The sequence below is a fragment of the Mytilus trossulus genome, chromosome 1, assembly GCF_036588685.1.
Source record: "Mytilus trossulus isolate FHL-02 chromosome 1, PNRI_Mtr1.1.1.hap1, whole genome shotgun sequence".
In the NCBI taxonomy this organism is placed as follows: Eukaryota; Metazoa; Mollusca; class Bivalvia; order Mytilida; family Mytilidae; genus Mytilus; species Mytilus trossulus.
The window spans coordinates 45,320,179-45,346,873 of record NC_086373.1 but is presented as its reverse complement, the minus strand read 5'-3'; the positions used below and the strand labels follow the sequence as shown (position 1 = coordinate 45,346,873).

At 32.4% G+C, this 26,695-nt stretch overlaps 2 protein-coding genes across 6 annotated transcripts in view; one reads left to right on the top strand and one right to left on the bottom strand.

Moving 5' to 3' along the window:
* LOC134725448 (nuclear transcription factor Y subunit beta-like) overlaps nucleotides 1-297 on the bottom strand; it is a 54,762-nt gene extending 54,465 nt beyond the window's left edge. Inside the window, exon 1 of one of the 4 annotated variants that reach the window (XM_063589306.1) lies at nucleotides 162-297. The gene's annotated coding sequence lies outside the window, so the exon portion shown is untranslated. The other 3 variants (XM_063589279.1, XM_063589288.1, XM_063589297.1) reach the window with 3 other exon arrangements.
* LOC134725474 (ubiquitin-like protein 4A) lies at nucleotides 33-26,302 on the top strand. 2 transcript variants are annotated; one of them, XM_063589327.1, is made up of 4 exons: nucleotides 33-71; nucleotides 12,129-12,234; nucleotides 22,436-22,632; nucleotides 25,885-26,302. In XM_063589327.1, the coding sequence occupies exons 1-4, from the start codon at nucleotides 48-50 to the stop codon at nucleotides 25,963-25,965; spliced, it is 408 nt and encodes a 135-aa protein (XP_063445397.1). In that variant the 5' UTR covers nucleotides 33-47; the 3' UTR covers nucleotides 25,966-26,302. The 2 variants fall into 2 exon arrangements, with proteins under 2 accessions (XP_063445397.1, XP_063445388.1); XM_063589318.1 differs by lacking the exon at nucleotides 33-71 and adding an exon at nucleotides 487-623.
* The last annotated feature ends 393 nt before the right edge of the window (nucleotides 26,303-26,695 follow it).

Here is a 26,695-nt window from a genome sequence, read left to right as displayed (position 1 = left end):
CATCAAACCTATTTGATTGGAAATTACTTGAGGAAATTGGTTGGTCAATGCAGGAACCAGTGAGATTTCAGGTAGTCGCTAGCCAGTCACTGAAGATGTCACATAACTAATGGCTCTTCTGTTCATTGGGTTCTAAAATTCATTTGGATTTATAAACATACGTGTTCTGTAATATCTTGTGAAAAATATAACAATTCGTCAGCGACGCCGTTCAAAAATGTTATCTTATATTTCGTCAGCAAATAAGTTTTATTAGCACAGGTCTATGTAAATTTGTCAACAGTAATATATTTCTCCTGACGGAACCATGTCGAATGATGGAAGAGCAGATCTTAATAAAGACCAAAACAATATTCATATATTTGCTTTAAGCATAGTCAATATTATTACGCTTTTGTAAAGACAATTCCAGATTTTTCTTCTTATTTAAATTAATGCCAAGTTGGACTTATTCAAATGCAAAATTTTAATTAACGCTTTTAAAACATCCGTATTCAAGATGAAAGAGTGCGTTTCAATCGTGTTGGTATTTTCACAGACTTTCTGGAAAATTTCTTTGAAAACTGGACGAAAAAATGCATCTATTTGTCAAAATCTTAAAAGGAACTGAAAGCAAAGTCACGGTTAGAAAGCTAAACAGATCTTTTAATTTACCTTATAGATAGATACAGGGAAAATTCATCTACCGTATTAATTTAAGATTATTTTTTTTAGGAAAATCGAAAGTGAGAAACAAAATGTTACTCCAATTCTCGGGGGACCCACTTCATATAAGGTGATAGGACGTGCCGCTGGAATAGTTCATCTTTTCAAGTTTGAATATATGTGAATAGGTCGGGAAATCTATCAAAAATATAGATTTCCCGACCTATTCTCATATATATTCAAACTTGAAAATATACGATAAAGTCAATATAAAAGGTACACAACAACTCGTACTCAACCAACTCGTACCCTATTTCTACCAACTCGTACCCATTCGATTCAGTGCTCCAGCCAGGATTTGAAAAGGGCAGGCTGATAAATTTTCCAAATATTTATAACGTCTTTCAGACGTCATAATTATTTGGACTAGCTGCTAGACAGAAAAGGGACAATTTAGCATGTAAATGTCATTGAAAAAAGGGGCAATTAATACACCTTATTGCTATTAGCCTGCTCGGCTACCCAGCCACTTGATCTTTTGACGCATATAACTGTCACTTTTCCATTGTGGCTTCAGGTATTTTGTGATGACATCAAAATTTTACGGGAACCTGTGTGATATCCAGTAATGGCAGACAAATAGCGATAAGGTGTTTTGAGCCTCATAATTAATATGGCTCTGGGGACAAACCCTTTTTTTGCCTAAACAAAATTTAGCAGCAGCGATGAGTGAAACAAACAATTTTTTTCTCAGGGTCAAAAACAAACTATTTTCTCCAAAAACTGGAAACAAACTTTTTTCCCAAATAAATTCATAGCTCCCACACAGTAAAATCAAATGGTCTGCATTCAATTTGTAATAAATTAAATCTTTTTTTTTATTTATTTGATTTAAAGAAATTGCACGTAAAAACCAAGCTTGGGGAAAACATATTTGTTTGTAGAAATTTAGCCCACTACTTAAAACATGTTTTTATTGTTTTACATTGTCTTCTCGGGGCCTTTTATAGCTGACTATGCGGTTTGGGCTTTGCTCATTGTTGAAGGCAGTACGGTGACCTATAGTTGTTAATGTTTCAGTTTGTGTCATTTAGGTCTTTTGTGGATTGTTGTCTCATTGGCAATCATACCACATCTTCTTTTTTATATTTTATCACTGTATTTGATTGTGTCGTTAATTGGCAATTAAACCCTTATCTCACACAAGGGCTGTTTACTAAATGTCATATCTTATGCCAAGAAATCCTGGCTAAAAATTCCAATGGACCTACTACGGCACCCATGAGTAGTTAAAAGATATGATTATATTCAACAAATTAATTTATGAACTGCATGTTACTGTCGTTTAGAAGACGCCTGATGGCAATATATACCAAATATTCAATATTAACATGATTAATCGTCCATGTAATTTGCTTTATGGGATGTTTGCAAACTTTTAATGAAGGCAATTTCTGTGCATGTTAACTTGTATCTTTTTGGAATTCAAGTAACTATCATTTTATAGACATACTTTATGTGTATATATAGTAGTCTAGAAACTGGCAGATACATGTATTATCATGATTATACTGTTGATAAACTTAATTGGTTACGTACCAGCTTTGACACTAGCTCTATCAAAGATGAATTGCATTTTATACATGAATGTCAAAAATGTAGTTATTATTATCTGTTATTGATTATGGTATCTTATATAATATATAAAATTGAGAATGGAAATGGGGAAGAGAAAACAACCTGACCATAGAGCAGACAACATCCGAAGGCCACCAATGGGTCTTTGATGCAAGGAGAGACTCCTGCACCTGGAGGCGCAGCTGGCCCCAACACTAATATGAATACGTATACTAGTTCAATGATAATGGACGTCATACTAAACTCTGAATTATACACAAGAAACTTAATTTAAAAATAATATAAGACTAACCAAGTCCAGAGGCTACTGACTTGGGACAGACGCCACAGTGGCAGGGTTAAACATGTTTTTTGAGATCTCAACTCTCCCAATACCTCTAGCTAATATAGAAAAAACAAATGCACAATAATACGCACAGTGAAACTCAGTTTAAGAGAAGTCTGAGTCCAATGTCAGAAGAGTTATTAAAAGAAAATAAACAAATTGACAATAATACATAAATAACAACAGACTACTAGCAGTAACTGACATGCCAGCTCAATAAAACTGATTGAAAGATTATATCTTCATCATATGAATATCAGGCACAAGCCCTCGTGTTAGGGGTGTAGTATTATATCATCATAAAATATATGATAAGAACATAGCCTGTGTCATGCCAACAACTGGTTTTAAAACTAATTGTTTAAATCTGATACAACTAGAACACACCCGCGAAATCGCGGGCATTCAGAGCGTATTTGAAAGGATGTAAAGTGTTATAGGAAGAATTTTGTAAGAGATTTAATGACTTGAGAATTTCAGGAAAAGTATCAAAAGTCATAGGTACTTGGGGACAGGAAAATGTTTTTTTTAACCCTCCTCCTTTATTTCCAAAATTCCCATTTTTGGTTTTCTATTAATTTCATTATGAACATACATTTAGTGTACATGTATTATGAATATTCCAGTCAGGAGCCTGTAATTCAGTGGTTCAGTGATATTTGTTTTTTGTTCTTTTTTTGTAGATAAATAAGGCTGTTAGTTTTCTCATTTGAATTGTTTTACATTGTCATTTCGGGGCCTTTTATATCAGACTATGCGGTATCGGCTTTTGTTTATTGTTGAAGGCCGTGAGGTGACCTTTACATGTTAATTTCGGTGTCATTTTGGTCTCTTGTGGAGAGCTGTCTCATTGGCATTCATACCACATCTTCTTTTTTTTGTACATTTAGTGACTTGAGAATTTCAGAAAAGGTATCAAAAGTCATAGGTAATTTGAGACAGGATAATTATTTTTCTAGCCCGGCTCCTCCCTTTTCCACAAAAAAATCCTTTTTTATGTTTGTTCTCTATTTATTTTAATGACACATGGATAATTTTAGCGCTTATCTATATATTATGAACATTCATGCTTATATAGGGAATCACTGAAGCACGACCGGAGCGGGCCCCTCTTAGGCAGTCAACGGGCCCCTGCGTATGAAAATTTCTGGATCCGCCACTGCGGAGGGGCCCTGATCCCAATATCCCAGGCTTAAAAACATGAAATCCCGAGGTTCTGAATTTATTATACAAATTAAATATCTCGACATCCCGAAATTTGAAAAAAGAAATCCCGGATCCCGAAATCATGGGTCAATCCTGAAATTTCGATCTTAAAAACACCCGTTCCAGACGTCCCGAAAGTGTATTTACAGTCAATACTCAGTTTAATAATTGATCCACATCGGTCATTGATATATTGGTCATTGATATATTATTCAGACCCTCTCTATTAAATTCCCGGATCCCGAAATCATGGGTCAATCCTGAAATTTCGATCTTAAAAACACCCGTTCCAGACGTCCCGAAAGTGTATTTACAGTCAATACTCAGTTTAATAATTGATCCACATCGGTCATTGATATATTGGTCATTGATATATTATTCAGACCCTCTCTATTAAATAAACCCTGTGACCGCCGTGGATAGTAAACTTGAAAATGATATCAGACAGAAAATACACTTTATTCGTAGTATATGTATTTGTTTCAAAGTAAAAAGAAAAAAACGCAAACCGGAGGTCTAATCTGATTTAAATTTCGTCCAATGACGGATATAAGACAGAAAATACACTGTATTCGTAGTATAATGTATGTTCAAAGTACATGAAGTATACAGAAAACGAAAACCGGAAGTCTAATCTGACTTAAAATTTCGCCCAATGACGGAAACATATCCGGACGTCTTTTTTTCTCGTTTTTCACCCAAAATAACTCAATCTGAATAATCATATGAATGGATGACAAATGCGATTATGCACTGTACCCATAGGACACAGAGGCGTGATGATTAATTTATTGTGGAAAGAAGAGAAGCGACACCCAAAATGAGGTCTTCTCGTTTAATAGTATAGAAGACCCTATAAGTGAATCAATATTAAAGCCAAAATATGCAATCTTTAATAACCTGACAACAATATTCTTGAAAAAATTTTCGTCGTATATTGCTATCACGTTGGTGTCGTCGTTGTCGTCGTCGTCGTCCGAATACTATTAGTTTTCGCACTCTAACTTTAGTAAAAGTGAATAGAAATCTATTAAATTTTAACACAAGGTTTATGACCACAAAAGAAAGGTTGGTATTGATTTTGGGAGTTTTGGTCCTAACATTTTAGGAATTAGGGGCCAAAAAGGGCCCAAATAAGCATTTTCTTGGTTTTTCGCACTGTAACTTTAGTTTAAGTAAATAGAAATCAATGAAATTTAAACACAATGTTTATGACCACAAAAGGAAGGTTGATAGCGATTTTGGGAGTTTAAGTCCCAACAGTTTAGGAATTAGGGGCCAAAAAGGGACCCAAATAAGCATTTTTCTTGGTTTTTGCACCATACGTTACTATAAGTGAATAGAAATCTATGAAATTTAAACACAAGGTTTATGACCATAAAAGGAAGGTTGGTATAGATTTTGGGAGTTTTTGTCCCAACAGAATAAGGGGCCCAAAGGGGCCAAAATTAAAATTTGTTTGATTTCATCAAAATTGAATAATTGGGGTTCTTTGATATGCCAAATCTAACTGTGTATGTAGATTCTTAACTTTTGGTCCCGTTTTCAAATTGGTCTACATTAAGGTCCAAAGGGTCCAAAATTAAAATTAGTTTGATTTTGACAAAAAATGAATCGGTTGGGTTCTTTGATATGCTGAATCTAAAAATGTACTTAGATTCTTGATCATTGGCCCAGTTTTCAAGTTGGTCCAAATCGGGGTCCAAAATTAAACTTTGTTTGATTTCATCAAAAATTGAATAAATGGGGTTCTTTGATATGCAAAATCTAACTGTGTATGTAGATTCTTCATTTTTGGTCCTGTTTTCAAATTGGTCTACATTAAAGTCCAAAGGGTCCAAAATTAAACTTAGTTTGATTTTATCAAAAATTGAAATCTTGGGGTTCTTTAATATGCTGAATCCATTCATGTACTTAGATTTTTGATTATGAGCCCAGTTTTCAAGTTGGTCCAAATCAGGATCTAAAATTATTATATTAAGTATTGTACAATAGCAAGTCTTTATAATTGCACAGTATTGCGCAATGGCAAGAAATATCTAATTGCACAATATTGTGAAATAGCAAATTTTTTTTCTTAATTAGAGTTATCTTTCTTTGTCCAGAATAGTAAGCAAGAAATATCTAATTGCACAATATTGTGCAATAGCAAGATTTTTTTTTAATTGGTGTTATCTTTCTTTGTCCAAAATCAACTTAAATCTTTGTTATATACAATATACAATGTATATTCACTTTTTACCACCAACTGATAAATTAAATTAATCTTTATTGTCCATTTGACTTCTATATATTTGCAGAAAAAAATTCTTAAAAACTCATTTTTATGAATTAATATTTTTTTCCTTAATGTATATTATAATATGGTATATACGAACTCTGACTATTAATTTCATAATTTTAGGTCAATAATTAAAAAAGTTTCCCATTAGGTCTCTATGTTTATTTCATTTTTTTAAGTGTTGATTACCTGATGGAGTAAGTATAAGTAGTGTAACGGCCTTCTAATCAAAACAAAAACAACATACATGTACATGTGCTTTTAATGTTTGTTTATTTGTATCATGTGACTATACCAATTTGAATATTAAAGGACATCAATGAAAATGATCATCACTTTGTGGTTTACTATGCACAAGCTTTTTATGCAAGTTGTATAAAATTAAAAAGAGAATCTGAATAGTTAAAAGACAGATTTCAGTTAATAAACATTCAGTTATTTATTACATGTAATGTGCAAAATGCACATCTTGGAAGCAAACAATTTAGGAAAATAAAAAAAAATGTTTTTATAGTTGGTAAATTCTGTCATTACTGAATGTCCACTAACATAACATATAAAGGTCATAAACATAAAAAACATTATTCATTTTCATATCCTTTCCCTATAAAGTACTATTTTACTAGTTTATACTATATCTAATGTTTAAAAAAAAAGAAAATGGAAATTGCAGTTTCATATCATAGAAAGAACAACTATTACAATCACATGACATGAAATCTAAGTTTAGTTGATGGTCAGTAGAGGTCATCTTAATATTTAAATATACAAAGTCACATGGTACAAATAAACAAACATTAAAAGCACACGTATGTTGTTTTTGTTTTGTTTAGAAGGCCGTTACACTACTTATACTTACTCCATCAGGTAATCAACACTTCAAAAAATAAAATTAACATAGAGACCTAATAAGAAACTTTTTTTAAATATTGACCAAAAATTATGAAATTAATAGTCAGAGTTCGTATATACCATATATTAACATACATCAAGGAAAAAATTATTCATTCATAAAAATGAACTTTTAAGAATTTTTTTTTGCAAATATATAGAAGTCAAATGGACAATACCATTCAGTGATAACAAGCAGTTTTTTTACATCTTAATATTTTATGATGTATTTAAATTAGAAGTTATTGTTGCAAACTCCATTAGAAATTTTAATTGAGATTAGTTTTGGAATAAGGAAAAGGGGGATGTGATTAAAAAAATTGGGTTCAATTTTTCTCATTTGAAATTTCATAAATAAAAAGAAAATTTCTTCAAACATTTTTTTGAGAGGATTAATATGCATAGTGAATTGCTCTACTAAGAGAAAACAAAAATTTTAAGTTCATTAGAACACATTCATTCCATGTCAGAAACCTATGCTGTGTCAACTATTTGATCACAATCCAAATTTAGAGCTGAATCCAGCTTGAATGTTGTGTCCATACTTACCCCAACCGTTCAGGGTTCAACCTCTGCGGTCGTATAAAGCTATGCCCTGCGAAGCATCTGGTTCAGTAATACATAGATTTCTCTTAAACACGAGGCAGAGCGAATGGTACAAGTTGAGATATATAAATATCATAAGATGATGACAAAGGAATGTCACATATAAAACTTTTGCATTAAAAAATATCCTTTTCTAATTTTCTATAGTAAAGATTTATCATACTTGAGGACTTTTTTAGATATAAATCCTATAAGTAGATCAATTACAAAATGATAATAACAATTAAATTTTGAATACAACCTCTTAAATGAAAGAAGTACGAGGTGGTAGAAGTAGAAGTTGGTAAAAAAAGGGTACTAGTTGGTTGAGTACGAGTTGCCGAAGGTACAAGTTGACATGTATCCAATAAAGTTTCTCTAACTTCTTCATCTGTGATCTTTCTTGTTGTTCCCGTCTGTTTTTATCAACAAATTTCTCTCTTTTGACACTTTGGTATTTCACTCTTACATAACACCACATAAAATCCAAACAATATGGGAAAAGGTTACATTTTTATACGACCGCAAATTTTGAAAAAAATTTCGTCGTATATTGCTATCACGTTGTCGTCGTCGTCGTCGTCGTCCGAATACTTTTAGTTTTCGCACTCTAACTTTAGTAAAAGTGAATAGAAATCTATGAAATTTTAGTACAAGGTTTATGACCATAAAAGGAAGGCTGGTATTGATTTTGGGAGTTTTGGTCCCAACATTTTAGGAATTAGGGGCCAAAAAGGGCCAAAATAAGCATTTTCTTGGTTTTCGCACTATAACTTTAGTTTAAGTTAATAGAAATCTATGAAATTTTGACACAAGGTTTATGACCACAAAAGAAAGGTTGGGATTGATTTTGGGAGTTTTGGTTTCAACAGTTTAGGAATAAGGGGCCAAAAAAGGGCCCAAATAAGCATTATTCTTGGTTTTCGCACAATAACTTTAGTTAAAGTAAATAGAAATCAATGAAATTTAAACACAATGTTTATGACCACAAAAGGAAGGTTGGTATTGATTTTGGGAGTTTCGGTCCCAACAGTTTAGGAATTAGGGGCCAAAAAGGGACCCAAATAAGCATTTTTCTTGGTTTTCGCACCATAGCGTTAGTATAAGTAAATTGAAATCTATGAAATTTAAACACAAGGTTTATGACTATAAAAGGAAGGTTGGTATTGATTTTGGGAGTTTTGGTCCCAACAGTTAAGGAAAAAGGGGCCCAAAGGGTCCAAAATTAAACTTTGTTTGATTTCATCAAAATTGAATAATTGGGGTTCTTTAATATGCCGAATCTAACTGTGTATGTAGATTCTTAATTTTTTGTCCCGTTTTCAAATTGGTCTACATCAAGGTCCAAAGGGTCCAAAATTAAACTTAGTTTGATTTTAACAAAAATTGAAACCTTGGGGTTCTTTGATATGCTGAATCTAAAAATGTACTTAGATTTTTTATTATTGGCCCAGTTTTCAAGTTGGCCCACATCGAGGTCCAAAATTAAACATTGTTTGATTTTATCAAAAATTGAATAATTGGGGTTCTTTGATATGCCAAATCTAACTGTGTATGTAGATTCTTAATTTTTGGTCCAGTTTTAAAATTGGTCTAAATTAAAGTGCAAAGGGTCCAAAATTAAACTAAGTTTGATTTTAACAAAAATTAAATTCTTGGGCCTCTTTGATATGCTGAATCTAAACATGTACTTAGATTTTTGGTCAAAATCAGGATCTAAAATTATTATATTAAGTATTGTGCAATAGCAAGTCTTTTCAATTGCACAGTATTGTGCAATGGCAAGAAATATCTAATTTCACAATATTGTGAAATAGCTAAAAAAATTTTAATAAAGAGTTATCTTTCTTTGTCCAGTATATTAAGCAAGAAATATCTGCAAGAATTTTTTTTAATTGGAGTTATCTTTCTTTGTCCAGAATCAACTTAAATCTTTGTTATATACAATATACAATGTATATTCACTTTTTACTACCAACTGATAAATTTAAATAATCTTTACCATTCAGTGAGGGTTTTTTTACATCTTAATATTTTATGATGTATTTAAATGAGTAGTAATTGTTGCAAACTCCATTAGAATATTTTAATTGAAATTAGTTTTGGAATAAGGGAAATGGGGATGTGATTAAAAAATTGGGTTCAATTTTTCTCATTTAAAATTTCATAAATAAAAAGAAAATTTCTTCAAACATTTTTTTGAGAGGATTAATATTCAACAGCATAGTGAATTGCTCTAAGAGAAAACAAAAAAGTTCATTTGAATACATTCATTCTGTGTCAGAAACCTATGCTGTGTCAACTATTTAATCACAATCCAAATTTAGAGCGGAATCCAGCTTGAATGTTGTGTCCATACTTGCCCCAACCGTTCAGGGTTCAACCTCTGCGGTCGTATAAAGCTACGCCCTGCGGAGCATCTGGTTACAAGTTTATAAAAAGAAAGATGTGGTATGATTGCCACAAGAGACCAAATTGAAAAGAAATTAACAACTATAGGTCACCATACGGCCTTCAACAATGAGCAAAGCCTGTACCGCATATTCAGCTATAAAAGGCCCCAAAATGACAATGTAAAACGATTCAAACGAGAAAACTAAAGGCCTTATTTATATAAAAAAAAATGAATGAAAAACCAATATGTAACACATAAACAAACAACAACCACTGAATTATAGGCTCCTGACTTGGAACAGGCACATATATACATAATGTGGGGGGGGGGGGGGGGGGGTAAACATGCTAACGAGATCCCAACCCTCCCCCTAACCTGGAACAGTGGTATAACAGTACAACATAAGAACGAACTATAAAAATAAATTGAAAAAGGCTTAACTCATCAGATGGACAAATGGATACTTGTACATCCCAACAACAAAAAAACACTAGTAACAGATCTGAGAGTACTAGCTGTTATCCGACAGCTAGTTCAAAGCCACTAACAACTTATAAAAAAATCATGAATCTAAGACTAAATTATCAATCTGTACTTTTAGGAATTTTTGGTCCTCAATGCTCTTCATCTTGGTACTTTATTTGGCCTTTTAAACATTTTTTGATTCAAGCTTCACTGATGAGTCCTTTGTAGACAAAACGTGCGTCTGGCTTAAATATAAATTTATTATCCTGGTATCTATGATGAGTTTATATCCAACATCCAATGGATTTAGTGTAAAGAAGTCATAAACAGTCAGAGAAAAACATGACCTTGTGCAATGCCAAGATACAGGTATCGATAGGTTGTAGATCCATGAATGTGTATATATGCATATAACATACTACATGTAGTAATATTTATAACCCTTGCAAGGTCGGTCTGGAATAAGTGAAAACTTAACTTCGGAAGGTAAATAAATTAAAAAAAAAATTCAAAAAATTATTGTTTAGGTCCCATTTTTAGCTCACCTGGCCCGAAGGGCCAAGTGAGCTTATGCCATCACTTGGCGTCCGTCGTCATCCGTCGTCTGTCGTCGTAAACTATTTCAAGAATCCTCTCCTCTGAAAATACTGGGCCAAATACTTCCAAACTTTAACTGAATGTTCCTTAGGGTATCTAGTTTATAAATTGTATCGAAGTTTTGATCTATCAACAAACATGGTCGCCATTGCTAAAAATAGAACAAAGGGGTCAAATGCAGTTACTCAAAAACCAAAGCATTTAGAGCAAATCTGACATGGGGTAAAATTGTTTATCAGGTCAAGATCTATCTGCCCTGAAATATTCAGATGAATCAGACAACCTGTTGTTGGGTTGCTGCCCCTGAATTCATAATTTAACGGAAATTTTGCTGTTTTTGTTTATTATCTTGAATATTATTATAGATAGAGATAAACTGTAAACAGCAATAATGTTCATTAAAGTAAGATCTTCAAAAAAGTCAATATGACCAAAATTGTCAATTGACCCCTTAAGGAGTTATTGCCCTTTAAAGACTTTTTTCACAATTTGTTCATCATGTTGACTTACTTTAAAAAATCTATTCCTTTGAAACTGCTGTATCAATTTCAGCCAAACTTAGGCTAAATGAGTTTCAGAGTATCTAGTATAAATTTTATATCTTATTTCCTTGTATGCCAAGAAACATAGCTCCTATGGCTAAAATAGAACACAGGAGAAAATGATTATTTTTTTTGGCTTTTGAAGAAAATAGGACGATCCAAAGAACATTTAAATAAATTGAAAAGCCAAAATAATCGTTGATGAGAGATTTAACCAAAAGAATTAAGGTGAGCGATTCAGGCTCTTGAGAGCCTCTTGTTTTTAAATAACAACATGAGGTGCTAAATTTTTTACCTCAGTCATATCTGGATTTCGACAATTATTGTCTCTTCAGTGATGTTAGGGACGAAATCAAAAGTTCAATGTAGGATGCTGTAGCAATTTGGTTGTTGTGGAAAAAGGTGCCTTTACGTTAATGAGTTCCAAGTTTGCTTACTAGACAGCTTATATGCATGCTTAAAAGAAAGTTACACAGTTCATCTGTTAAATAATATATAAATTTGTATTTATCTACAATGAATATATATACCCTGTTTACAATATTTCTTTTTTTACAGGTTTCTGCTAGTCACACAGTAGCAGATGTAAAACAGATCTTATGGATGCAAACATCAATGTCCATTGATGAGCAGAATTTGGTATACAAGGGTAAAACTTTAGCAGGTATTCTAATATTACGTACTTATTACGCTTTGTAAACAAAGCCGTGTTCTAATGAGCATAAAAAATATGTTTGACACATGCGCCAGAACTTACTGTGTATATTAACGTTATTTCCATTGCTATCCTTTAAAATTCAGAGAATATTTGAAAGGATGTAAAGTGTTGTAGGAAGAATTCTGTAAAAGATTTAATGACTTGAAAATTTCAGGAAAGTATCAAAAGTCATAGGTACTTGAGGACCCTCCTCCTTTATTTCCAAAATTCCCATTTTTTGTTTTCTATTAATTTCATTATGAACAAACATTTAGTGTATATGTATTATGAACATTCCAGTCAGGAGCCTGTAATTCAGTGGTTCAGTGACATTTGTTTTTCGTTCATTTTTTGTACATAAATAAGGCTGTTAGTTTTCTCATTTGAATTGTTTTACATTGTCATTTCGGGGCCTTTTATATCAGACTATGCAGTTCCGGCTTTTGCTTGTTGTTGAAGGCTGTAAGGTGACGTTTAAGTGTGAATTTCGTAGTCATTTTGGTCTCTTGTGGAGAGCTGTCTCATTGGCATTCATACCACATCTTCTTTTTTTTTGTAAAACATTCAGTGACTTGAGAATTTCAGAAAAGGTATCAAAAGTCATAGGTAATTTGGGACAGGATAATTGTTTTTCTAGCCCAGCTCCTCCTTTTTCCATCCTTTTTTTTTTGTTTGTTCTCTATTAATTTTAATGACACATGAATAATTTTAGCGCTTATCTGTATATTATGAACATTCATTAAAGGGGGGTCGGGGCAGAGGCGGATTTAGGGCGCCCGCCCTCCCTTTTCGGAGCGGGCCCCTCTTAGGCAGTCAATGGGCCCCTGCATATGAAAATTTCTGGATCCGCTACTGCGGAGGGGCCCTGATCCCAATATCCTGGGCTTAAAAACATGAAATCCAGAGGTTCTGAATTTATTATACAAATTAAATATCTCGACATCCCGAAATTCGAAAAAAGAAATCCTGGATCCCGAAATGGTCAATCCTGAAATTTCGAACTTAAAAACACCCGTTCCAGACGTCCCGAAAGTGTATTTTCTTTTTACAGTCAATTCTCAGTTTAATAATTGATCCACAGCGGACATTGATATATTATTCAGACCCTCTCTATTAAATAAACCCTGTCACGGACTGTCGTAGATAGAAAATCAGACAGAAAATACACTTTATTCGTAGTATATGTATTTGTTTCAAAGTAAAAAGTAAACACAAACCGGAGGTCTAATCTGACTTAAATTTCGTCCAATGACGGATATAAGACAGAAAATACACTTTATTTGTAGTATTAATGTATGTTCAAAGTATACAGAAAAACGCAAACCAGAAGTCTAATCTGACTTAAAATTTCGTCAATGACGGAAACATATCCGGACGTCTTTTTTCTCGTTTTTCACCCCAAATAACTCAATATGAGGTCTTCTCGTTTAATAGTATAGATACATTTAGGCAGCTAGCATAAATTTTTATTATATAATTTTATAAAACAATATATTTACCCTGTTCATAGTTTTTTTAACTTATCAAATATAAAATGTAATGCACAAACTCCCATGGAAACGGGAAAAGCCAAACATTTTTACGGTATTTTCGTACGTTTTCGACCTATAAAAATACTGTATTTGTCCTATTAGAATCGAAATAATTCCTTCGTGTTATGCTATATGCTCATTTTAACATGGGAAGGCATTATATTTGACCACATTTTACACCTCGCTAACGCTCAGTGTAAAATATCGACAAATATAATGCCTACCCTTGTTAAAATGAGCATAGAGCATGACACGAAGGAATTATTTCTTAATTAAACTCAAGGTAAAAAGTGATCATGATTTTTTGTAAAATACATTGTTTGCACCTGTCCTTGATCAGTAATGCAGTAGTCATGGTAGTTGACGTCTGTTTATGTAGCAACTTTACCTGACCATATCGTAAAATAGGTATTTAGTCGGATCTTAACATGTACTTGTGATTTTGTAAAACCGGTTTTGTTCTAAATATACGAAGAAATGTCGAAATGTTCAGGACTTAATTAAATCCGTATTTCGGTAAGATGATGCAAGCATACAATTTTTATTGTGTCTTATACTTTGAAAGGCGAATAATCTTTAACTACTTTATTCAAATATTGTGTAAAAACGTTAATTTTTAGCTTTGAAAGTCAAGTGCCTGGAGCATTTTTCTGAGTAAGTTTTGAAAAATTGCAAAGAAATATTTTTACAGTGGGTTAGCTTTCATTAGTCTTCACTCTCTATAGATTAACAACTTTTTATATGACCGCAAATTTTGAAAAAAATTTCGTCGTATATTGCTATCACGTTGGCGTCGTCTGCGTCGTCGTCGTCATCGTCGTCGTCGTCCGAATACTTTTAGTTTTCACACTCTTACTTTAGTAAAAGTGAATAGAAATCTATGAAATTTTAACACAAGGTTTATGACCATAAAAGGAAGGTTGGTATTGATTTTGGGAGTTTTGGTCCCAACATTTTAGGAATTAGGGGCCAAAAAGGGCCCAAATAAGCATTTTCTTGGTTTTCGCACTATAACTTTAGTTTAAGTTAATAGAAATCTATGAAATTTTGACACAAGGTTGATGACCACAAAAGAAAGGTTGGGATTGATTTTGGGAGTTTTGGTTTCAACAGTTTAGGAATTAGGGGCCAAAAAAGGGCCCAAATAAGCATTATTCTGGGTTTTCACACAATAACTTAAGTTTAAGTAAATAGAAATCAATGAAATTTAAACATAATGTTTATGACCACAAAAGGAAGATTGGTATTGATTTTGGGAGTTTAGGTCCCAACAGTTTAGGAATTAGGGGCCAAAAAGGGACCCAAATAAGCATTTTTCTTGGTTTTGGCACCATAACGTTAGTAAAAGTAAATAGAAATCTATGAAATTTAAACACAAGGTTAATGACCATAAAAGGAAAGTTGGTATTGATTTTGGGAGTTTTGGTCCCAACAGTTTAGGAAAAAGGGGCCCAAAGGGTCCAAAATTCAACTTTGTTTGATTTCATCAAAATTGAATAATTGGGGTTCTTTGATATGCCGAATCTAACTGTGTATGTAGATTCTTAACTTTTGGTCCCGTTTTCAAATTGGTCTACATTAAGGTCCAAAGGGTCCAAAATTAAACTTAGTTTGATTTTAACAAAAATTGAATCCTTGGGGTTCTTTGATATGCTGAATCTAAAAATGAACTTAGATTTTTTATTATTGGCCCAGTTTTCAAGTTGGCCCAAATCGGGGTCCAAAATTAAACTTTTTTGATTTCATCAAAAATTGAATAAATGGGGTTCTTTGATATGCCAAATCTAACTGTGTATGTAGATTCTTCATTTTTGGTCCCGTTTTCAAATTGGCCTACATTAAGGTCCAAAGAGTCCAATATTAAACTAAGTTTGGTTTTAACAAAAATTAAATTCTTGGGCCTCTTTGATATGCTGAATCTAAACATGTACTTAGATTTTTGATTATGGGCCTAGTTTTCAAGTTGGTCCAAATCAGGATCTAAAATTATTATATTAAGTATTGTGGAATAGCAAGTCTTTTCAATTGCACAGTATTGTGCAATGGCAAGAAATATCTAATTTCACAATATTGTGAAATAGCAAATTTTTTTTAATTAGAGTTATCTTTCTTTGTCCAAAATAGTAAGCAAGAAATATCTTTTTGCAAGAATTTTTTTTAATTGGAGTTATCTTTCTTTGTCCAGAATCAACTTAAATCTTTGTTATATACAATATACAATGTATATTCACTTTTTACTACCAACTGATAAATATAAATAATCTTTACCATTCAGTGATAACAAGCAGTTTTTTTACATCTTAATGTTTTATGATGTATTTAAATGAGTAGTTATTGTTGCAAACTCCATTAGAATATTTTAATTGAGATTAGTTTTGGAATAAGGGAAAGGGGGATGCGATTAAAAAATTGGGTTCAATTTTTCTCATTTGAAATTTTATAAATAAATAGAAAATTTCTTCAAACATTTTTTTGAGAGGATTAATATTGAACAGCATAGTGAATTGCTCTAAGAGAAAACAAAAATTTTAAGTTCATTAGAACACATTCATTCTGTGTCAGAAACCTATGCTGTGTCAACTATTTAATCACAATCCAAATTTAGAGCTGAATCCAGCTTGAACTTGCCCCAAATGTTCAGGGTTCAACCTCTGCGGTCGTATAAAGCTACACCCTGCGAAGCATCTGGTTGTTATATATTATAATTTAGAATCATCATTGAAGGTGGAGCACGATTGCACAGTTAATTAATTCTATTGGTGTGCCATTTGTATGCAAGAGTGACATTTCGTTGTATTATGTGCCAATTCGAAAAAGTTATGCGAGTATTCTCAGGTTCATTATTTTATAATAAAGTTTATGTTTCTGATATAATTTTGAATAATTACAAAATGTATCAATTCAATATATTTCAGTTTTTATACGACCGCAAATTTTGAAAAAAATTTCGTCGTATATTGCTATCACGTTGGCGTCGTCGTCGTCGTCGTCGTCGTCGTCGTCGTCTGTCGTCGTCGTCGTCGTCGTCGTCGTCCGAATACTTTTAGTTTTCGCACTCTAACTTTAGTAAAAGTGAATAGAAATCTATGAAATTTTAACACAAGGTTTATGACCATAAAAGGAAGGCTGGTATTGATTTTGGGAGTTTTGGTCCCAACATTTTAGGAATTAGGGGCCAAAAAGGGCCCAAATAAGCATTTTCTTGGTTTTCGCACTATAACTTTAGTTTAAGTTAATAGAAATCTATGAAATTTTGACACAAGGTTTATGACCACAAAAGAAAGGTTGGGATTGATTTTGAGAGTTTTGGTATCAATAGTTTAGGAATTAGGGGCCAAAAAAGGGCCCAAATAAGCATTATTCTTGGTTTTCACACAATAACTTTAGTTAAAGTAAATAGAAATCAATGAAATTTAAACACAATGTTTATGACCACAAAAGGAAGGTTGGTATTGATTTTGGGAGTTTGGGTCCCAACAGTTTAGGAATTAGGGGCCAAAAAGGGACCCAAATAAGCATTTTTCTTGGTTTTCGCACCATAGCGTTAGTATAAGTAAATAGAAATCTATGAAATTTAAACACAAGGTTTATGACTATAAAAAGGAAGGTTGGTATTGATTTTGGGAGTTTTGGTCCCAACAGTTAAAAAGGGGCCCAAAGGGTAAAAAAATTAAACTTTTTTTGATTTCATCAAAATTGAATAATTGGGGTTCTTTAATATGCCGAATCTAACTGTGTATGTATATTCTTAATTTTTGGTCCCGTTTTCAAATTGGTCTACATTAAGGTCCAAAGGGTCCAAAATTAAACTTAGTTTGATTTTAACAAAAATTGAAACCTTGGGGTTCTTTGATATGCTGAATCTAAAAATGTACTTAGATTTTTGATTATTGGCCCAGTTTTCAAGTTGGCCCAAATCGAGGTCCAAAATTAAACATTGTTTGATTTCATCAAAAATTGAATAATTGGGGTTCTTTGATATGCCAAATCTAACTGTGTATGTAGATTCTTAATTTTTGGTCCAGTTTTATATTGGTCTAAATTAAAGTGCAAAGGGTCCAAAATTAAACTAAGTTTGATTTTAACAAAAATTAAATTCTTGGTCCTCTTTGATATGCTGAATCTAAACATGTACTTAGATTTTTGATTATGGGCCCAGTTTTCAAGTTGGTCCAAATCAGGATCTAAAATTATTATATTAAGTATTGTGCAATAGCAAGTCTTTTCAATTGCACAGTATTGTGCAATGGCAAGAAATATCTAATTTCACAATATTGTGAAATAGCAAATTTTTTTTTAATTAAGAGTTATCTTTCTTTGTCCAGTATAGTAAGCAAGAAATATCTGCAAGATTTTTTTTAATTGGAGTTATCTTTCTTTGTCCAGAATCAACTTAAATCTTTGTTATATACAATATACAATGTATATTCACTTTTTACTACCAACTGATAAATTTAAATAATCTTTACCATTCATTGATAACAAGCAGTTTTTTTACATCTTAATATTTTATGATGTATTTAAATCAGTAGTAATTGTTGCAAACTCCATTAGAATATTTTAATTGAAATTAGTTTTGGAATAAGGGAAAGGGGGATGTGATTTAAAAATTGGGTTCAATTTTTCTCATTTGAAATTTCATAAATAAAAAGAAAATTTCTTTAAACATTTTTTGAGAGGATTAATATTCAACAGCATAGTGAATTGCTCTAAGAGAAAACAAAAATTTTAAGTTCATTTGAATACATTCATTCTGTGTCAGAAACCTATGCTGTGTCAACTATTTAATCACAATCCAAATTTAGAGCGGAATCCAGCCTGAATGTTGTGTCCATACTTGCCCCAAACGTTCAGGGTTCAACCTCTGCGGTCGTATAAAGCTACGCCCTGCGGAGCATCTGGTTGTTATTGGTATATCAAAAACATTGATATACGAATATAATTTCATAAATTTGAAATGTTTAAAATGAATACATACCTCTATAAAGAACCATTCATCATTTCTGAAAAAGACTATGAACGGAAATCGATTAATTTATCTTGTCTTCATGATTGGGAAATAAACCAGCGTTATCTAATGGTAATACAGAGAGGAACTGGCGAGCAATTTTTAATTGTAGCTTTTTCAGCGTTAAAACAATTTTCCGCCATAAACTAATGTTACTTTATTCAAATATAAGGACTTAGTTAGCTAAATCTACAAATTTTATTAGATATTATGATTTTTTATTGCAACAGATTAATATGCTAGTTCATGTAGTTCATACATGTTTCTTGTTTCTCGTTTTTATATAGATTAGACCGTTGTTTTTCCTGTTTGAATGGTTTTACATTAGTAATTTTTAGGGCCCTTTATAGCTTGCTGTTCGGTGTGAGCCAAGGCTCTGTGTTGAAGGCTGTACCTTGACCTATAATGGTTTACTTTTATAAATTGTTATTTGGATGGAGAGTTGTCTCATTGGCACTCATACCACATCTTCCTATATCTTTTGTTAACAAGAGTCTTTCAGATTGACTGCAAACCTGATTTTTCTGCATGAAAATGATAATAACAAATCTGGACCCTCGAGCATGTCCAACAGGATCAAAAAAAAAAAATTGTAGAATTTTTGTACGTATTGACAGGGGCGTTTCCAGGCTATTTGAAAGAGGATTTTTTTACATGAAGTCATAATTCCGGTTGCTCTGGTATAGGGTCCTTAGGCAAAATGTTAGGGAGGATCAGAAGCTACTGGATTTCAATCATTTATCATCAAATTATGAAGTATTATAACAGACTCCATGATACAAATTGGTGAAAATAGTCTGCCTTTGGATTATTCAAATTATGTATTGATTAACATGTGATTATCAAATCTTCAGAAGAAGTTGTAAATTCAGTTAAAAGCTTATATGAAATGGGCATGAACAATAAAAATAAATCTTAAACGGAAACTTTTCCTGAACTTTTGATATATATACCTGTTTTGTTAAACTATACCTTTTCACTGTTTTGGTCTTTCGGAAAATGTTTTTTGTGATGTATTTAGACCCCTTTACAAAGAAATTCATTTTGCATGCAATCAAATGAAAAATGTGGGTTTTACCCAACGCAATCATAGGTTTGAATTTTGTTTTCAAGTTTGTAGATATAAAAAGATGTGATATGAGTGCCTATGAGACAACTCTCCATCCAAATCACGATTAATAAAACAATTATAGGTCAAAGTACATTGTATTTATAATACTCCGTTCTAGATAGTCAAACCTGACCTCTTCCAATTCAAGGTGAAAAAACATTACCCTATTCCAGACAATTTAGCTAAAAATGCAAGTTTTTTTGCAACTCCGTTTTTCAAAACATATCCCGTATCATATATATAGTGGGCAACCTCAGGGTAGATGTAGAATGGCCATTGGGAAAGTGTCGCACAAAACAACCATTTCATGTATAGATTTACTTACCGTTTTTGGTTGTTTAAAAAAGTTGTCAAGGTCACCCATTGGATGAGGGAATCAGTATAAAAAGAAATCAAAGTATGTGTTTAATTATAATGATTATGATAAATTGCCATATTCAATACAATATTAGCAGAGTTACAATAGTTTTTATACGACCACAAAAAAAATTGCTGTTTTTTATTGGTATCACATCGTCGTTGTCCAAAGACGGATGGTTTCCTGATAATAACTTTAGTATAGGTAAAAAGAAATCAATAAAATTTTAATACAATGTTTATAACCACAAAAGGAAGCTTGGGATTTATTTTGGGGTTATGGTCCCTAAGGTTTAGGAATTAGGGACCCAAAACAAGCATATATCTAGTGTCAGGACAAAAAGTTGTGTATAAGTATCTCAATTGTTCTGAAATTGTACCACAATTTTTAATACCTTAAGTAGAAGGGTCAAGGTTGGGATATATTTCAAGGGTTATGGGGCAAACAGTCGAGGAATAAAGGGCAAAAAAGGGGCCAAAAACAAGCACTTTGTAGTTTCAAGACAATACATTGGAGTTATCTTTCTTTGTCCAGAATAATGGTTGAATCAACTTAAATCAATGCTATATATATACAATATACTAGGCAATATTCACTTTAACTACCAACTGATAAATTAAAGCAATCTTTACCATTCAGTGATTACAAGCACTTTGATTACTGTTCTAGGGTTATGCCCCTTTACAAGTGGAAAAATTGAAGATTTTTTTTGTTTCTGTTCTCTTAACTTAAGTTTGCCTTAACTAAATTTAATGAAATGTGTATGTAATGCTTATTACCTGTAAACTCAGTTTAAGTTCAATTTTTGGCAGCTTCACTTTTACAGTTCTTGAGTTATGTCAGCTCTATAATGTTATATGCTAGCGGGGGCATCATCTGTGTCCCTTTGGACACATTCCCCATTTATTTTTGTAGAAGTTACTATTAATTAATATTAATTTAAGCCATGACTATGACATTTTATATTTTATGATGTATTTAAATGAGTAGTTATTGTTGCAAACTCCATTAGAAATTTGAATTGAGATCATTTTTGGAATAAGGGAAAGGGGGAGGTGAAAAAAAATTGGGTAAAATTTTTCTCATTTCAGATTTCAGAAATTAAAAAGAAAATTTCTTCAAAAATTTTTTTTTTGAGAGGATTAATAATTAATATTCAACAGCATAGTGAATTGATCAAAAGCAAAAAAAAAATTTAAGTTCATCAGACCACATTCATTCTGTGTCAACTATTTAATAACAATCCAAATCCATAGCTGTATCCAGCTTGAATGTTGTGTCCATACTTGCCCCAACCGTTCAGGGTTCGACCTCAGCGGTCATATGAAGCTGCGCCCTGCCGAGCATCTGGTCTTTCTTTTTTAAAAAGGGGGTGTACACCCATTATGCCCTTATGTGGACCTGCACCTGATTGAGTTCCTAAATATTTAAAAAAAAAATAAAAAAAAATTAAAAAAATAGGAAAACAAAGTCAAAAAGCAGACATAGATAGGTATGCTGTTTCTGCCCGCATCAACAATTGTATTAGTTTGTGTGATAAGGTCAAGTTTATGGTGAACCACCAGTAAAATTTCAATGATATATTTGGTAAGCAGTTGTATATATATATTCATGATATTAGCTTTTGCACATTTCATTACCATGGAAATTGTTTGGCCCCGCCCCCTCAGTCATGGTCTATTGACTTTGAAACTTTTATATTAGTATAGAAAGTCCCTGTTTACATGTATTAGTTTGTGATTAGGTCAGTTTATGGAGAAACACTAGTGGTAGGTCAATGTTATTTGGTATGCAGTTGTATAAGCAATTGCATATTTCATTTCCATGGAGATTATTTGGCCCTAACCGCCTCAATCATGGTCTATTGACTTTAAAACTTTTGATAAGTTTACATGTATTAGTTTGTGATTATCTCAGTTTATTGGGAACCACAAGTGGTAGGTGAATGATATTTTGTATGCAGTTGTTTAAGCATTGGCACATCTCATTTCCATGGGTATTGTTTAGAGCTGTACCTTTAGTCATTGTTCATTGACTCAGAATATTTGCATAACTTAACATATTAAAGTGCTGCTACTTCAATTTAAACATATGCCTTATCGAAATAACAAATAGGCGAGAAATATCTCTGTGTTAACAGTTTTTTTTTTACTTTTCAGATGACAAACGTTTGAGTGATTACAAAATATCTGATGGAGACAAACTGTTTCTGTTTCATAAGAAAAGACAAATGACCGGTACACCAGATGCATGTGTAATATCAGCTAAAGATATTACCTGGGGAAAATTAGAATTTTTTTTGAAAAGACATTTTACTCTTCAAGATGCTGAAAAAGTAGCTACAGAATTCAAAAAGGTACTCGATTAGCTCCTCCTAGATATAAGGATTACAATGTATATTCTAGCTGCATGTTTTGTCTACAAAAGAGACACTTGAAAAAATAAGTTCAAGGTTCCATGCCACAATAGGAAGGTTGGGATTTATTTTAGGGGTAATTGTTGTTGCTGTTTAGGAATAATGGGCCAAAAACAAGGATTTTTCATGTTTCAGGACAATGAATTGATTGGTGTAAAAGTGTTTAGATTACTATGAAATTTAACCATTGTTAACCACAAGGTTCCAATCTTCAAAAACGTTCATCTTTTCCAGACAGTGATTTATAAATTGACAGTTCATTGTCCTTCTTGGAAGCATGAAACAGACATCTACTTTTAGTTTTCAGGGCTTTCTTATGAAACTCATTATAACATAACTAAAAAAAATGGAAGTTTATGCAATCTTTTTAACCAACACTTTTACCTTAAACAGCCATACATTTCCAGTCATATCATAAAAGTAGACTTTTAAGATATATTTAAATGGGTTTTCATGTTTGCAAACTCCAATGGAAGAATTTTTGTGGAAAAAAAGGGGGGATGGTTAAAAAAAAATTGGGGTGGGTGGGGGGACAAATCTCAAGATTTCAGAAATGAAAAAGAAAATTTCTTCAAATATGATTTTTTTTTGGCCCAAAATTTGAAAAAAAAAAAGGGGGGGGGGGGGGATCAATTTCGCAACTGCCATGACAGCATAGTGTATTGTCTATTACACAAATCAAAAAATGAATATAAATTCAAATCACATTACCAATTCAACTTCTTTTTACTACAGTTTTTCTGTGTCAGAAACCTATAAATGTGTCAAATATTTACGGTAATAACAATCCTATTTCAGGGGCCAATTTCACAAAACATTGTAAGTCTAAGATTACACTTAAGTTAAGTCTTAAGTCAAAAACCAATTTCACAAAACAAGTTATGACAAAACTTACGACCAACTTTGATCGTAAACTTAAGAGTGCCTCTACCCAAACTTAAGTGTCCAAGAAACACTTACGACCACTCTTATGATTATCCTAAGTATTTATTAATTGATTGCAGCGTTGCCAATTTTATTCTTTATACACCACTAATGTAGAGAAAGCATATGTAGAGACCGTACAAACCCACTAGATATGTATACAGATGCCAAGGTGATAAACTGTTACCGTTTTCCAATTCAAGGGCCAATGAGTTGGGACTGATAGACCACGTTTCCACTATTAATATAGAGATACCTACTATACGGTAGGTGCCAATTTACCACAGCATGCATGTACAGTATGGGGTTCGTGTTGTTTATTCTTTAGTTTTCTATGTTGTGTCATGTGTACTATTGTTTGTCTGTTTGTCCTTTTCATTTTTAACCGGATTTTTGTGACAAAAATGTCGGTTATTGATTTAGAGATGTATGGCGGATGGGCGGTCGGCAATCAAATGTTGTCTGTGCATTAACTCATGAACCGTTCAACCAAAGCTTTTAAAATTTTATTATGTTGTTACTTTTACCGTTCAGGAGTTATGGTTCTTGAAGATTGAAAAATGGAGTTTCCAGTCCTGCCTGTGCATTTACACATGAACCATTCAACCAAAGCTTTTGAAATTTTAATATGTTGTTACTGATGACAAAATAGAGGTCAAGTTCAATAATGATGATTTTGACTTTTACCGTTCAGGAGTTATGGTTCTTGAAGATTGAAAAATGAAGTTTTCAGTCGTGTCCGTGCATTTAGGCATTAACTGTTCTACCAAAGCTTCCCAAATTCTAATATGTTGTTACTGATGACAAAATGGAGGTCAAGTTCAATAATGATTATTTTGACTTCTACCGTTCAGGAGTTATGGTTCTTGAAAGATTGTAAAATGGCGTTTCCATTCAACCAAAGCTTTTGAAATTTTTATATGTTGTTACTGATGACAAAATAGAGGTCAAGTTCAATAATGATGATTTTGACTTCTACCGTTCAGGAGTTATGGTTCTTGAAAGATTGTAAAATGGCGTTTCCATTCATGTTGTTGCATTTACTCATGAACCATTCAATATAAGCTTTTCAAATTTAAATATGTTGATACTGATGACAAAATGGAGGTCAAATTTGATATTGACGATTTTCACTTTCACCATTCATCAGTAATGGTTCATGTGATATTGCCAGGACACAAATAAATGTTAATAAATCCGGTTTGCTGTTGTTGTGACAGCCTCTTGTTAGCCATGGCGTTGTCAGTTTTTTTTTTTCGATTTATGAGTTTGACTGTCCCTCTGGTATCTTTAGTCCCTCTTTTAAATGTAATAACATATTTATTTGTAACTGTCCGCATTCAGCTCAATAGAGCTTTCTTTCATTTTGATGAAAGGTACGACTGAACGTAAAGGGAGCATGTGTTATATTTACACAATAAGTTAAGCATCTTTATCCGGTAAAACAGCATTTTTTTTTCTAAATCAAATTTATCTAAAATTTAACTAAAATGCTGGAATTGTGAAGATTTCAGTAATTTAGCACGACTTCATGGTGCTAGTACCCATTATATGTGCATTGTAGTGTCCAAAACAGCCCATATTTATGTAGCAGAACCATTCTACTATCCAATAACCAAGTAAAAGTTTACATTTTACCAATTTTGTAAAACCGCTATATTTTGGTGCCAAAAAGAGGTCTTACCGGACCTACTCCTTTAAAAAAAAATATAGCCAAATGATGAAAAGAAAATATGGAATGACAAATGTACCCACACTAGAGACAGATTATTCGGTCTACAGCCAGATATGACCACAGCGGTTGAACCCTGAACAGTTTGTGACCAGTTTGGCCACAATATTCAAGCTTGATACTGTCTGAATTTGGATTGTAATCAGTTTTTTACATAATATAAGTTTCTGACACAATATAAATTTGGTTAAAGAACTTTAAAATATATCTGATTACTTAAGCATACATATATGACCCAAGGGTTGGAAATAACCATTTTCAGAAGGTAATAACTTGAATAAGTGGCTTATCTTTCAAAATTAAGTAAATTTTGATGGCCAACTGGGCACAGGTCAAGTTCAAATTTAACTGATTCCAAAGTATTTCCTTAAAAAACACCCATTGTGTTCATCAAATCTTTTTCAGAAGCTAATTTAAAACTACAATCAATATTTTATCTTATCTTATCTGTTGTTTAAAAAGTTAACGTCAAAAGGGAAATAAAAGAAATTAAACTACTGGTTTTCTTGAATCATTTAAATTTTCTATATTTTCAGGATTTCTACAACAGAATAGATGGTCTCAGTTTGGATGATATAGAGAGATTAGCCATTTGTCATCTCCTTACTCATAGATGAAAAAAGTTGCTTAAAACTTTTGACAAGGAGCATTTGAAAAAAAGAACAATACATGTGCTGGAATAATCAACAGATTTTAAAAGATTTTTATTTTAGTGATAATATTTTGTTTCTTTTATTCATTCAGCTTTTTAGCTCCATTCTCCATGAACTTTTACAAAAATACATGTATAAAAATTATGTGATTATCAAAACTGACATTTTGTAGTTGACCCTATTTTGTCCAACTTGCAGATGGGCAATTTTAAAAGAACGATCAACAACTGTAATTAGCGGTGGTCTTTTTTCCTGAATTTTGTGACACATGTAAAAAAAAAATTAAAGAAGTAAGGTATGATTTATTTTCGTGGGAAAAATTTGGTTGATTATATAGGGAAACAATTTAGCATGGCTGTAGAGTGCCCTATAACAAGGTCTGGATCAGCCACTGTTTGTGATAGAGGATACCACGCTCCGCCGCTGTGCGCTGAGAGAGTGGGATCCGTATAGGTGGACCGTTGTACATAAAGCCATACAATATCCCCTTTTTTCTGGTGAGTTATAGTTTCTCCGACATGTATCCTAAACAGCCTATAATCTAAGACCTCATCTTTATATTAATTGTCATTTTTTCCGTCTGAACATTACCATTACTTACCACAAGATGACAACCAAGCAACCCAAAATCAATCTATTTGTATATTATAACACACCACGTTTAATATTCTCTTATCTCCATACTATAAAATAC

What these genes read in the sequence shown, in the direction of transcription:
- LOC134725474 (XM_063589318.1), top strand. Translation starts at nt 576, where the DNA reads ATGCATCTATTTGTCAAAATCTTAAAAGGAACTGAAAGCAAAGTCACG. An exon ending in GAACTGAAAGCAAAGTCACG is followed by an intron (nt 624 to 12,128) that starts GTTAGAAAGCTA and finishes CTTTTTTTACAG; the next exon opens with GTTTCTGCTAGTCACACAGT. An exon ending in TAGCTACAGAATTCAAAAAG is followed by an intron (nt 22,633 to 25,884) that starts GTACTCGATTAG and finishes CTATATTTTCAG; the next exon opens with GATTTCTACAACAGAATAGA.